Below are 14,167 nucleotides of genomic sequence, written 5' to 3' on the forward strand. Positions count from 1 at the left end.
TCTCCCCTGACCCAGGCAGCTCTGGGGAGTGCCCCCCACACACAGACCCTCCTGACTCCCTGCCAGTGGTCCCAGCTTTTATCCCCCAGCAGACCCCTGACCTTTGTCAGCTCCCTGCGGGACCCCTGGGGCTCATTTCCCTTCTGGCTCTCCCTGCAGGGCCGGCCGCACCCTGGGGGGAAGCTCTAAGGCAAACTCAGCACCTCTGGATGAAGGGCTGTGGGAATCACCCATATGGCAACCTTAATTTGGGGGCTCGGGGTTCAAACCCCAGCATTTCACCCTGTCAGAGCCTGGTGAGCCTGGCAGGCCCAGAGCCAGCCCCTGCAGGCTCCCACCCACTGGCATTCTGCGGGAAGCGGCGGCAGGAGCGGTCCCCGTGACTGAGAGAACAAGGAGCCACAGCTCTCCTCACAAAAAAATTGGAGTCTTTCTTTACCCTGAAATCAAGCACTGTGATTCTGAAAGGCTCTTTAGTGCTACAAGGTATAAGTTCTTTCAGAAGGTGTTCAGAAGGCCGAAGTGCCAAGCAAACACAACTAACCCCAGTTACTGACACGGCCGAACGCTTAAACAGAAGAAATGCAGCCATCAGTCTGCAGGAGGTTTGAAGTATGGGAGGCTAACTTCTCCAGAGGTGCTAACTGAAATGTAAAGATATGACATTTTCCTTCATACATTCCATTTAAAAAAAATCTTTTATACTCTTTTAAGAGGAAAAAACAGCCCAAAAAGTGACCCAACCATGTAAAGGAAACACACAGACTTTTAAAAAGTTTAGAAGCTGACTCACCAGTCTCTTTAAAATCTTCAACAGGAGCTTCAGTTGTCTGGTATCTTTTTTGGACTTCAGTACCTCAGCAAAGGTCTCCATGTTTTCTGGAGACATGTTCTCCTGACTGCTCCCCCCATAGAGCTGGACCAGCAACGACAAGCACTGCAAGGCACTCACAAAGATCTCTGCATCTTCACTGGGAAGCTAAAGAAGAACAAAAAACGAGCAAATAAAAATCCAATGCCAATTCCAGATAAATTGCACTTCACTGGGGATCTGGAAGAATATTACATTTGTATTGTGCCAGGAAAGAATAACTTCTAGTTGACTGACTCAAAAGTCCATTAAGCTAAGCTTAATAAAGTGATGAAACTATAATTAAACCATATCTGTTCTTAAGCAGCAGCATAACAATGTCTCCACTATGACTCTGTCAAATAACCTACCTACAGTGACATCACAAAGCACTGAAAATGCAGCTCCCAACTCTTGTTATTTTCAGACAATGTATTTTTCTTGAAATAGTAACAGCAACAGCACAAAGCATCATTATAGCCATGATGTCTCATCTTCCAAACATGGCACACCATAAAACTGCATCTAATTATTTCTAAATCAAGTCTATGGCTTCTGGCTGAGGTAGAGCACAGGCTACCCAGCTATTTAATGGATTTTCAGCAGTCACACTAGGAGGTATGTTTTGCAGGTTTAAAATATTTCCCAAACTCCAGCTTTTCTACATGCCTTTGAAGAACAGACACTGGAGCAGGCCCTGACAATGAGATGGAAAAACTCTTTCCTGGGAAGTAAAATCATGGGAAAAGTTTGGGGACGTGGCTAAAAGTCATCTTTAAATGAGCTTCTCACAGTACAACATCACTGTCAAAATGGTTTCTACCTTTCTTGAGAGTATGATCTGGAAATAACAACAAATAAGCTATATTATTTTAATTATATAAGAATACATTACAAATAAATGATGCTTGCATTTGGCTCTGTAGGAGAGACAACAGGAATACAATGCCTAGTTTTAGCACAGACAGTTTATGAAAGCTAGTGAAAAAAATCAGAGGTTTCTTGGGAAGAAGCAAGAGGAAAACCTAACAGCAAAGGACTGCAGGAATTTAATGTCTATGGCTTATCAAAGGGGGGGTTAAAGGGCACTCTCTGTGTTCTCTCTGTCAGGTGGGAGAAGCAGCAGGCTGAGGACAGGTTAATTCTTTACCTGGAAAAGGCCTGGTGAGACACGAGAGCTCAAAACTTCAGACACAGCAATGCAGAGGAGAGGGAAGACAATACTTTGATTTCCTTTTAATTTCTTTCTTTAGTAAGTGATTAACTATTGGAACAACTTTCTTAGAACTGAGACAGATTCTCCATCACAAGCAATTTATGTCATAAAAATATTTTTTGTTTAAAAAAAATAACAAATCCCTTTATATAATGAAGGATTAATTTAGGGAAGTCCTATGTCTCTTGTTATACAAGATCCTAGACTCAATGATGGCAACAGCCTTTCTGTGCCTCACCACCCATGACCTGAACAATTTATACCTGTGGTGGTCTTAGCCAGTAAGATACAGAAGTGTAAAACCATCTTGCCACTCCTGCTCAGGTTTTGAATTCCAGAAGCACTATCTGAATACAAAGAAGCTAGGTTGAAATCTGATTAACAGACTATTTTTCACTGACCATAAAATGGAAACCATTTCTATAAGCTCTCCAGCCATTTATCTAACACACCCAACCACTTCCATAACAATGATTCAATCTGCAGTACGAGCTTCCCAAGTTTCTGCATTTTAAGGCAAACTCATACAGTTCCTTTAGAGCAATCTGTGAGCATCTGATCAGACACGGACTCCTCAGACACTCAGGCAGTGATTCCCCAGGGACCTGCATGCAAATACAATCCTGTTTGCCATTAGCTTCATGTTAAAACCAGACTGAACAGAGAAGTGAGCTCTGAATCCACAGCCCCAAGACACATCCCATCCTATCTGACCTCATGCTGTGCACATGACAGGACCACAGCAGCTATTTCTTCCACAGTTGGGCTGTGTGACTTTTCTTCACACCAGTTGAAATGCCACCTATTTGACTGCTGCCTATCCAACACCCAGAAATATCTAATAACATCAGCAGTGTAAACAGCAAGGCTAAAAAGGAGGAAAAGCTACAAACAGTAACAAACTTTGTAGCACCATTTATGTCCTCAGTCCTTATCAGGGCCAAAAAAATTCCCCTGGTCTCACAGTGGGCTTTGAGCTGACTTGAAAAACCAAGTCCTCCACTGAAAAACCCCTCATGCTAAACAACTTGAATACATCCCTCTCATCTCTTACCCTAAAGCAGAGCTCTAGGAAAGCCCATATTTGCTCTGGAGGGGACAGGAATCAGTGGCCTGCAGCCTGCCCCATCAATAATTAAAGCAATGTCCCTGTGTGAGTATGTCTGCATCAGCAGCTTCTCTGTGAGTCTCCCTGTTTTGCTGTTTCACTGCTGACAGCCAGTGATTTAGATGTCAAAAGTCCTAAGCTGGTAACTTGAAATTTAACATTGGCTGCCAGTCAGTGTTAGTACTGGTTATAAAGAGCAGAGGATCTGAAGAAAATTATCAGTATGAACAAAAGCTATGACTGAAAATATTATAAATATAGAAAATCAAGGAATGCAAATTCAGAATTCAAGCAAATAGTCTCTCATGTCTAAGAAGAACAGCAAAGCTAGAATCATGTTGCCAGGCAGTGAATGTAGATGGATGGTTCATCTCTTAATCATCCAGAACAATGTTCTGATTATTTTTCTAATCATAACAACTCCATTTGATATGAAGAAGGATATTTTAAGCCTTCAAAATGCATTTGTAGTTTTTCATGACAGCAGCTACTGAAGTTTTTGTTCTTTCAGGGGAGGAGAAGCCCATGAGAAACTCGAGTTCTAACTCTTTAAGAAAATATATGCCCCTTAATATTTCATACGAAATTTTAATACATTAAAAAACTCTAGGGGCCTTTTGTTTCCTTTTGCTTTATCAGTCTTTGGGGGGATTATGGATTCAGCCCTTCAGCAAGGTAGAAATGTTAGTGCTCCTTCATTCTTGCAGCAGTTAATATTCTGGGCTATTGTATATAGCTCAGTGAAAATCCAGCACCTTAAAATAAATCACTGAACAGCTAGAGTCATAATTATGGCCAGTATCTATCTCAGAAACGTGGATTTGTTCTTCATTTCAAAATTTTAAAGTAATGCCTCGTGTTAAGGCTTTTGTGCAATCAAGTTTGTGTAGTAGCTTTTACTTAATTTTTATGGCTATGTTAGAACTTCCTGTGAACAGGCTCAGAACAAACTATTCTATTTCTCTGCCTTTCTAGGTAGAAGCTGCTCTGTGTGTTCTAAAGTTAACGTGGGGAGGAGGAGGAAGTTTCCTGTCACTACACATCTGTGTTTCTGAGGCTGCTGTCAGAGGCACCCTCGCTCTGAGGCGTTTGGGAGCTGCACGCCCCTGCGAGCACCGTGTGATCCGTTGAGCTGAAGTGGCACTTTTCACACTGCTGGAGTTGTTACACAGCATCTAATTTTAGAGGCACAAAGAAAGCGTCTGGATTACCCGGAGGGGACACTATTTCAGGGGATTAATGAGGTTATACACAAAGAGAGTTTATTACGACAAGGGATGGATGTTCATTAGATCAGTAATGTGATTACAGGATGCGCTGTAAAGGCAGCACCAGTGGGGACTATAGGGAAGATGATTTTGCAAACATTAAACAAACTGTACAAGCAAACCATTATTATTACTAAATGCTAATGTTATTATGCTGTTCTTATTAGTAAAAATGTGCAGTTTCAAATGAAAAAAAGATTTTATTTTGGCTTAGGGCAAAATCGGCTTCTTACCTAAGGGAAGAGATTTTTTTTAAAGCAATATATTTCCAGTTCATTTTAATCTAGCCTAATTGCTGAGAAACTAAATGGCCATTCTGAAATTCTCTGCTTGGGACAACATACTCCTTATTTTCTTTGGTGTTTTTGTTGCTTGTTTGGTTTTTGTTTGGTTGGCTTTTAGTGTAGCTCTGTAGAAGACAGTTCATCAGGTATAATTCACAGATAACATGTCAAGTGCAATAACAGCAATACATTATACAATACAGGAAATAAACATCTCTCTGTCCACTCTGAGCCCAGGATTGTCTGTATTCCTTAGAAATGGGAAGTAAAATTCTAAAGCCTCCAGGGTCGTTATTCTCCTGCAGTTGTTCTCATTCATTGGCAAACACCTTCACATGTTCTGGAACTGAGGTCAGGGCACAGCCTGAGATCCACCAGTGAAACAGAGACAGAAAGGGCCTAGAAGAGATTCTCTTGGTGACCCATGTCCACTGAGGCTTCCTATTTGTCCTCTTCATGTCTGCACATATCTAACAAGCCTTTCAACAGTAATATACAGAGCACAGGGACCAAGTGCAGTTTCTGCCAGCAGGAGTATGATGAGGAAGCCTACCACCAGAAGACAGGAAAAGTGCTTTCCCAGCAGTCTGGGAGGCTGCAGAAAAAAGGAATAGAAGATTTACACCTAGGATCTAAATCTTGGATCTACAGAGAAATTAAATTCTTATTTAGAGGCACTGGCAAGGTTTCTGAAAAATAAAAATGTTTCTGAAAATCCACATTGAAGTGATTTCAAAAGTAAATATTTTTTTCCCCCCCCGTATAACTGTTCATCAAAAATTAGGGATATTTTATGTCTTCTATAATTGCTGCACGTTTCAGCATTATAATCAAATTACATTTATGTTCAAGTGGAGAAACATTACACAAAAAAGCTAAGTGTAATTAACTTTTAAACACAAAGCTGCCAAGCAGAAGACTAAACGCTCAATTTAGCTTCCTCTTACTGATCAATTAAGAGCAGACTGATCATGGGATTAAATATTGAATTCTCCATATTTGCAGTGTTTTCTGCATGACAGAATTTGTAATTATTTCTCTTTCACATTCTTTAAGAATTCTGAAGTTTCATTTACATTCACTCCAGGCTTCCTACGCTTGCTTTGCTAAGCCCTCAGTGATGGACTAAATCACAATTACAGAAGGGAAAAAATTGATTCTAAGTTTTTGACATTTTCAAGTTTAACTCATTGATTTTTGAGGGATTATTAAGAGATAAATATGTAAAACTTGAGGAAAAGAAATAAATAGAGAAGTCAATGGGGCATGGAACAACCATCTACTTGAGGGATATCCATATCAATGAGGGAAAGCAGTTATCCAAACTGACATAAACTATAAATATGGTAAGTTGGATAGAAATCATAAACCAGAGAAAATCATTTTATTGCAATATCTTAAAGTGATGGTTAGTTCAGAATTTAAGACCTCCGTTAGCTCCAGAAAATAAAGTTCAGAGAACTGAATGTCTCAAAATGGCAAGAAAAGGTTATTTAGCTGCAGAGCTCAACAAATCCAGGGAACTACTGCTGGCAGCACATGAGTCTTTGGAGGGGTGAGGAGTGTGTAACATCTGGAGACCCACCAGACTTCACCAAGAATAGTCCTATTTAAAGAGATCAGAGCACAAAACATTTTAAACAAGTGGATCCTAAATGTTAAAATTATTATTCTGTTGTTCAAGCTCTTCCAGCCTGAACAGGAAATGTTTAATGCAGCAATGGATAAAAGATATAAAATCTAACCAGCCCAGCTGCAATAACTTCCACATGCCTGACCAAGCACACGGATGTAGAGAAAGACACACAGGAGAAATTCCCTCACTGCTACAAAATCTTTAACAAAAGTCCAAACCAAACCAAACAAAGGCAGCACCAATGGTCTTTCCTCCTTACCCATATGTTAAAATCAGCAGATTTTAAAAGAGCCCTTTAAACATACCAGAATCTGTGGGAATACAGAACAAAGCAAAACCTAGCAGTGATTTCCAGCCCTGCTGCTGAAATAGAAGGGCAAGTCAGAATCTAATCAGTACATGCTAACTATACAATTATCCTATCCTTTAATTAAAAACTTTTAAAAGACTTCCAGGTGGTACAGGCTGAATAAAGCTTGGCCTCTAATTTTCTGGTCTTTAGAGAGTTAATGCAATATAAATTTATGGCTAGTTTCACTTTAAGGGAACATTTCCACCTCTTCATGTCTTACTATTTATCATATTTAGAGATTTAAAAAGCATAGAAAAAAATGACAATAATTTGTAAAGATAAAATAATATATAGTCAAAATTCCATGACTTTGTTTTAGGTCATTCAGTGAACATTTCCAAAAAGCCCTTGTCAATAACTGGTTAAAATAAATCCATCAAGGGATGACTTAGCAACACGTATAATGCAAAAGTAGGTAGGAAAGGAATCAAGGAATCATGTTCTTCACCATAATAGAAGATGACAGAGAGTGCCACAGGTATTCCTGTGACAATAGGTCTGAAAACCTGCATTTAAATGAAAAACAAGCCAAAGAAATTATGTCTGGAAGAGAGGGCAGTGAATCTGAAATGCCTCCAAGTGAAATAACCCGGGAAGGACAGTGTGACATGCCACAGGGACATTGTGACAGCCCCTTTGAAGGGCTGTGTGTTGAACTCAAGGCTGGGGCAGGCTCTCAGGAAGCATTCCTCTCCTACAGGCTCCTGCAGATGGAGCCAAGGCAAGTCCCTGGCACAGGACTGTGGGGGCTGAGCTGATGGGACACATCAGGGCCACAGTTCAGCCCCTTTGAGGTTTCCACATGGGGCTGGGAAATCTCGTAAACCCTACAAGAGTCTGACTTGGAACAGCCACACTTGAAAGATGGTCACAGGTCACTAGGGTCTGTTCTCACTTGTAAGTCCCTCAGGACCCTGTTCAAATAAAACTAAACCCTTGAGAAAAACTCAGAAAGCTCAGAATCAAGAAAATTGTATTAAAAGGCATTACTCACTGTAAACTAATTTTAAGTTTACTGAGTTTTCCAATGGCAGCAGTACTTGCTTCAAACTGAATCTCACCCCTTCCTTATGCAACAATTGCTAGTCCTGTCTGAAGGGATCAAAATTGGCCATAAATAGGATCATAGAATTGTTTGTTTTGGAAGAGACCTTATAGGTCATCATGTCCAGCCATCACCCCAGCACTGCCAGGTCACCACTAAACCATGTCCCTCAGCACCACATCTCCACAGTTTTTCAATCCCTCCACAAAAGGGGACTCCACCACTGCCCTGGGCAGCCTGGGCCAACCCTTCCAGGGAAGAAATTGTTTCACAGGTCCAACCTAAACATTCCCTGGTGCAACCTGAGCCTCTTCCCTTGTCCTGCCACTTGTTGCCTGGGAGAAGACCCAACCTGAGTCTAACCTCCTGTCAGGAGCTGTGCAGAGCCAGAAGGTCTCCCCTGAGCCTCCTTTGCTCCAGGCTCAGCACCCCCAGCTCCCTCAGCTGCTCCTCCCCACACTTGGCCTCTAGACCCCTCATATGTACATATGTATGTATCTGAACTGAGGATCTGCAGCCTGCTGCTCATCCCACTTCCAAGATGGGGATAGACTCACTCTGATATCACTGGTAACCTGGAAGTCAGTGTGACCTATAATTTCTTAAAAATTGTTAGTCCTTCCTTTGTACTGGTGGGACCTTATAAGGAACGTAAAGCTAGCAGACAGCTCTAAGATGTTGAATTCAGTTGAATAATTCCAGCTTCAGCAACATTCCAAAAGGCTTCCAGACAAGCAAATTCTCACCAGTTGAATGAGCAGGCTAATGAGCTCCGTCAGGGGCTGATTGATCAGCAGAAGGCCTTCAGCAGCCTGTGTGTCCCCTCCTGTGCCACATTTCTGTGCCTTAATAAGATGAGAAAAAAAAAAAGCAACCTTAGTGACTGCTCAGTTTTGAGAAACAAATTAGGTCCAAGAGGGAGTCGAAGTTGGAAAGGATGTCTGAAGGAGGCTGGTTTGCTCTCTCCTGGTGAGGCATCCCCTGCTCCCAAGGAGTGTGCCTACTCTGGGTGGGCTCCAGGCACCCACCTGCAGGATGATTCTCCAGCAGGATGCTACAAACTGTACATGCCAAGGGCAGCTCTGAAGCCAGAAATGCTTTATTCATTTCTGTTCTCTCTCAACATGACCCAGACATTTTATCATGAAAGGTTTTTTTTTTCCTTCATCAGGGACAATTTCAAGTGTGACTCCAAACAAGAAAATTGAGGCAACTGAGAAGTTAGGATTCCCAGAAACAAAGTCCCATTTGCCCCTCTGACTCACACTGGATCCTGAAATATTCATAACATGTTACAACAATTTGTATTAGCTTTGAAACAGGAGCAATAAACTGTGACCAAAATCTGATACAATCTGTTACTGGTTGTAATTCTGCCCACTGTCACCCCCCTCCTGACCAACGCACCCCACCACCCTCAGCAGAGCTCTTTATGAGCCCTCCTTGCCCCAGGACACCAGAAGGGTCTGCTTGCAAGACTGGCCATTTACCTTCATTATCTCCCACCAGCTTTGGACCCTGACCCTGCACAGCTGAGCTGCTGGAGGAAAATGTAAATGTTTTGTCTAGAGAAGGCATCTAAAAATCATTCTGTGCTGTGTTTCATTTAAAGCTCAACCCTAAACCCATCATCCCAGTGAACAGCTGAGGATTTTTGTTGGGTTGAGAGAACACAGGAGCAAGACTCCTGAGACAGGAGTCACTACTGCTGCAGCTCTACTTTTGATATTAAGGAGTTGAAAGCATCAAGTCTTTCTTCTGGCAAGAAATTTGAAATGAAAGAGATGTGAAGAGCTGTTTCTCCAGGTAATAAGGCACATTGGTATGTCCCTCACAAACTCATCACAATGACCTGGAATGCTGAAGTCCAAGAAGGGCAAAAAGATATAGTGCAGAGAGGACAAAAAAAAAGGAGTTTATGCTAATTGAGAAAGGGAAGTGAGCCACCTGCACTTCAGCAAAATTCACAACAGCTTTTTCTGGTTAGTGCTTGGGTGAGAGGAAAGACATCCTCCATCAGGGACATTTGCCTGCTTCTATAGATTTAGTGTCTTTGGGAAGAGAATGAACAATATCTGTAAAGGAATTCTTTCTATGTGCATACAAAGGGCAGACACACAAATTAACCTGAACCTCTGCACCATTTCCATGAAAACACAGGCACTTGGACTTCCCCTCAGGAGAGCAAAGAGCTGAAGGAAGCTGGATGCAGTTCCCTGCACCACTCAGCATGAAGTACTGCAAGGCCAAGGAGAAGTGCTGGGGTGTTCTGCCTGTGCACCTGGATGAGGTGAGCACTTCACACATAAAAAGCTTAAATAAAAAGGATTCAAGTGGAGGTAGCACCATCTGTAAAAGCCAACGTAAGGCTCCAAAATGGATCATGTGAGGAAAATTTGATTCCTGTATTCAAGTTCTGTCTTAGAATTCAGAAGATGCCTGTGAAAACAGTGCAGGAATATCTGTTACCACCACAGTGATGAAGTCAGTGCCAGGTGGGTAGTGGAATATTCTGCAGATGTGCTGTAAATAGCAGTCAGCAACTCATGGCCATGATTGAGTAGGGCATATGTACTGAGGCAGCTCTGGAACTCACAGTGGCCCTGTGGCAAGTACTGGCAAGACAAGTATGGCAAGGCAAGTACTGCCACCACCAAATTAGCTTTATAGGGGTACAGGGCAGAGCTATGCTTCAGAACTCAGGTTTCCAGCAGCCTCCTGTTACCTGCTAGCCTTCTGGAGCAAAGCAGGACACTCTGACTAGGGCTGGACAAAACTGGTGCTGCAGCTTCACAGCATCAATCAACCGACGTGTTCATGTAAAGCCAGAACAGAATTTGGCTTTGAATGTATAGATTTAATTTTGTATCTGAATGAAAATCAGCAGTTTCAGTACTATCAGCAATCCACGTGCAAGATCCTCTTTCCTCCTGTGCCCTCCAGTATAATTGGCCTCATCCCTGCAAGTACAGAATTTAGCTCTTTGTGATTGTGTGGAGCGAGGCCAATAATATGACAAGTAGCAATTAGCCTACAAAATTTGATTTACAGAGTGATTCTTAGATGAGAAACCCATTACAGAACCTGCTAACAGAGGACACAGCAAAGATAAGGTGTTGTACCACCCGATCTAAGTTCAGTTTCTTTGAAAAATAACAACTCAACCAGGTATTTCACAGAGAGGTGAATAATACACCTGACTATGTAAAACTGTGTAAGGGAAGAAAAGCAAGCTCCATTTTCAGCACTCACTTAACACATTAAACTTTCACAAACAAAAACCACACCAAACCACCAACAGAGGAGAAGACGTGTCCTGAGAGACAATATAACCTGGCTGCAGTCTTTCTAGTCACCAGATACACTGGACCTCATAGGCTTCTCTGCTCTTCAGGGGTAATCCCAAGAAGATCCAAACCCTGACATGTGGAGCAGGTGGTGTTGTTTGCAGCCTCAATACAGAATTTTGTTCCACTTGGCTAACTTAGAAATTTGGTGGATCTTTTAAAACTAAAGCAAATATTGCCAGCTTAACATCATGCCTAAAAAAAGATGAATGATTTTTCTTCTTTTGTTTTTAAAAGCATTGTGTGCAGTTTCTTTGAATAGTATCTTTTTTGTGCTTCATTTTTAAGGAGGAAGATGACTTCACTGGAGGGGGAAGTCCTAGCAATGCCAGGAGCTGCAGTGGTTCAAACAGCAGCTTGGAAGACACACTGAGCAGCATGAAAGAGAGAATACTTTTATCAGTGCACATGCAAAGGTTACACATGCTCTTCAAGTTGAGTAATCACATGTGATTTATAATGAAAAGATGTTGTTTTTTTACAGTTATCTTTTTCTTTTAAAACAGACAGAAGAAAAAACGCTTTGAACAATCATCCAGGAAATGCTGAATTAAGCTGCTGATTGAGCACAGAAACAAACCAGTCAGCCAGGATCTTTGTTTCCAGGACACATTGAAGCTAGCAGAGATAGTCCAGACAAGTAGCTACACGGAGCAGTGACATGATGTGGAAAAAAATGTGCTTTTTGTTTTCTACCACGCTAAAAATTAAATAAACCCAGAACTGTAGGAATTTCATGAGTAGTGTAACAGGAAGTTAACAGAAAAAAACCATTTCAGATGGTGATGACCCCAGGAAATCAGTGCCCTACCTGCAAAGTCTGGCGCACCACGTTGGCTGTGTAGAGCAGCAGGCAGTGCAGGGTGTCCAGCAGGGACAGCAGCAGGGCACTTGCTGTCTTGGGGCTGCTCTTGTCATCACCCTCCAAGTACAGAGCCACGGTGTCCACCAGGAGCTTACAGAGATGGTGAGCCAGTCCTACACAGAGAGAGAGAGACAAAGACAAGAGAGACTGTGAGGAAAAGGACAGTGTGGGAGGCAGCCTAGTCAAAAAGAACAGATTAGGATAAAAATGAGTTTGATGTACGTTATGAATATGGATTAATTTTCCTCTTTTTTGCCATTATTATAATTACTTCCTCTCCTAATTCTGTTTGGAGCAGCTCATAAAGAGATACAATCAAATTTGCTAACTGCATGGAAAATTATGTAACATTCATTAAATGAAGACATACTTTGAATCCTAAACTTTTCTGTCCCCTGCTGGTACACAGGTCTCTTTCACAACACTCCTGGTCACAAAATTTAAACAATTTCTCCAGGCTGTTTCAAAATAACCCATCAAGGTCAGAGCCTCAAGTTTTCTTTCCTAACTGGCCTGCCAGTTACAACTTTTCCCATCCATTTTAATTGCAGAGTTGAACAGTGTTATGCCTAACATAAAATATATTTGGAAGGGCATTATTAATGAAATACTGAATGCTACAACTAAAATGCTATTAAGACTTGACTGATGATAGCTATTTTCCTGAAAATACCTTCTTGCTTTGAAGCTTTTTTTTTAAGCTCCTTAGAAATTTAATAACATCAGCTCCTGTAGCTTGCCTAACCCACAAATCAATTCCCATATCAGAAAAAATATAATCCATTTCAGGGCAACACAGATTCAATTCAGAATCTTTTCTTACTTTCAAACACAAAGCAACAGAGTTCATTACATTTGATCTTAATCTTTTTCTTTCAGTTTTATAAGGAATGGAAGACTTTGCTCCTTATCAGTGACATAATTATGTTTGTAAACCATCTTCTTTTAAAAGCTGGCACTTGGCCAGACTGTGACTTGGGTGCTCACGTGTAGTAATATTGTAGTATATTAGTAGCATATTAGCTTCTAGTCCACATGACTGCCAAAAATGAAGTATTTCACTGAAGTATATCACTTCCTTTTACAAATTCTCCTTTAAAAAGTAACTGCATAGATATTTTCAAACATCAGGACAAGATTAAAATGAGCCACTGTAGAATACAACATATAATGACACCATTCAGCTTTTCAGGGCAGTCAGATCTGGGAGGTGTTGAACCATTTTTTGGCTTCCATAGATACCCCATCAGCTTAACTAAAATTCCATGAAATATTTTCCTTCCCTATTCATCTACCCTTAATACTTTCCCTCAGGAAATTAAATACAAAAACATTCATTTAGAACACAGTTATGGGTCGGGATCATTAAGTCTCACACTCTTCTTCCATCTCACATCTATTGTGTTTTTCTGATTACTAGCACTACTCTTTCACAACAGTTTGATTGATGGACTACAGCTCAGGCTAAGCTTTCCATTTCCTGGAGCTTTGTCTGCATAAACCAAACTCTCAAAATTTCATCAGTCTAACATAGCACTTTTAATTTCCTTCTCCTTTTTGAAAAGTACAATTGCTGCTGCACTTCTGAACACTTCATAGAAAAATGAGATAGAAAGCAGAGACACATTGAAGTGATGTCACCAAGGAGGAAAAAAAACCCACAGACATAATTGTATATCTACCCAATACAAAACTTGGGGTTATTCTGTGCCTTTTTTTCCACCAGCCTAAATTAGAACAAACCTAAGAAAACAGTCCAGTAAAGGCTGGGTCCCTATCAAAGCAAAACTGCCTGCAAGGGTATGTCCCAGCACACTGTTTTGCCTGTGTTTGACCACAAAGCCCACAGCCACATCAAAATGAACATGTCACCCTATTATTTCTTGATGGTTTACACACAACCCTTAAGACAGTGACTTGGAGATTAATGCTGAAGTATTTACATCCTACTGTATTAGCAACCCTGCCTCCAAACCCCTGAGATACAGCAGGATATTCACATTTACTTAGCTAACTAAAGCATCAGAACTGGGGGGTTTTATACAGGCAGACACATGCTCATGCAGAGTTCTGTGTACAGATCTGCACGTTCAATTTGGAAATTGTGGGGAATAAACCCCCACATTTGTCTGGGACATAAAACACCTTTGGAAAATTTAACATCAAAACTTTATTACTAAAATAAAGCACGGGTGC

At 41.1% G+C, this 14,167-nt stretch overlaps 1 protein-coding gene across 1 annotated transcript; it reads right to left on the minus strand.

Moving 5' to 3' along the window:
- Window positions 1-793: 793 nt before the first annotated feature.
- Window positions 794-12,084, minus strand: LOC103782468 (serine/threonine-protein kinase ULK4-like; the record flags this gene model as incomplete). The annotated part of the gene is made up of 3 exons (XM_008950239.1): window positions 794-979; window positions 8,506-8,604; window positions 11,918-12,084. Coding segments are annotated over 3 exons (452 nt in total), but the record flags the coding sequence as incomplete, so codon positions are not given.
- Window positions 12,085-14,167: the final 2,083 nt, after the last annotated feature.

The sequence above is a fragment of the Merops nubicus genome, unplaced genomic scaffold (genome assembly GCF_000691845.1).
Source record: "Merops nubicus isolate BGI_N331 unplaced genomic scaffold, ASM69184v1 scaffold3992, whole genome shotgun sequence".
NCBI classification, from domain to species: Eukaryota; Metazoa; Chordata; class Aves; order Coraciiformes; family Meropidae; genus Merops; species Merops nubicus.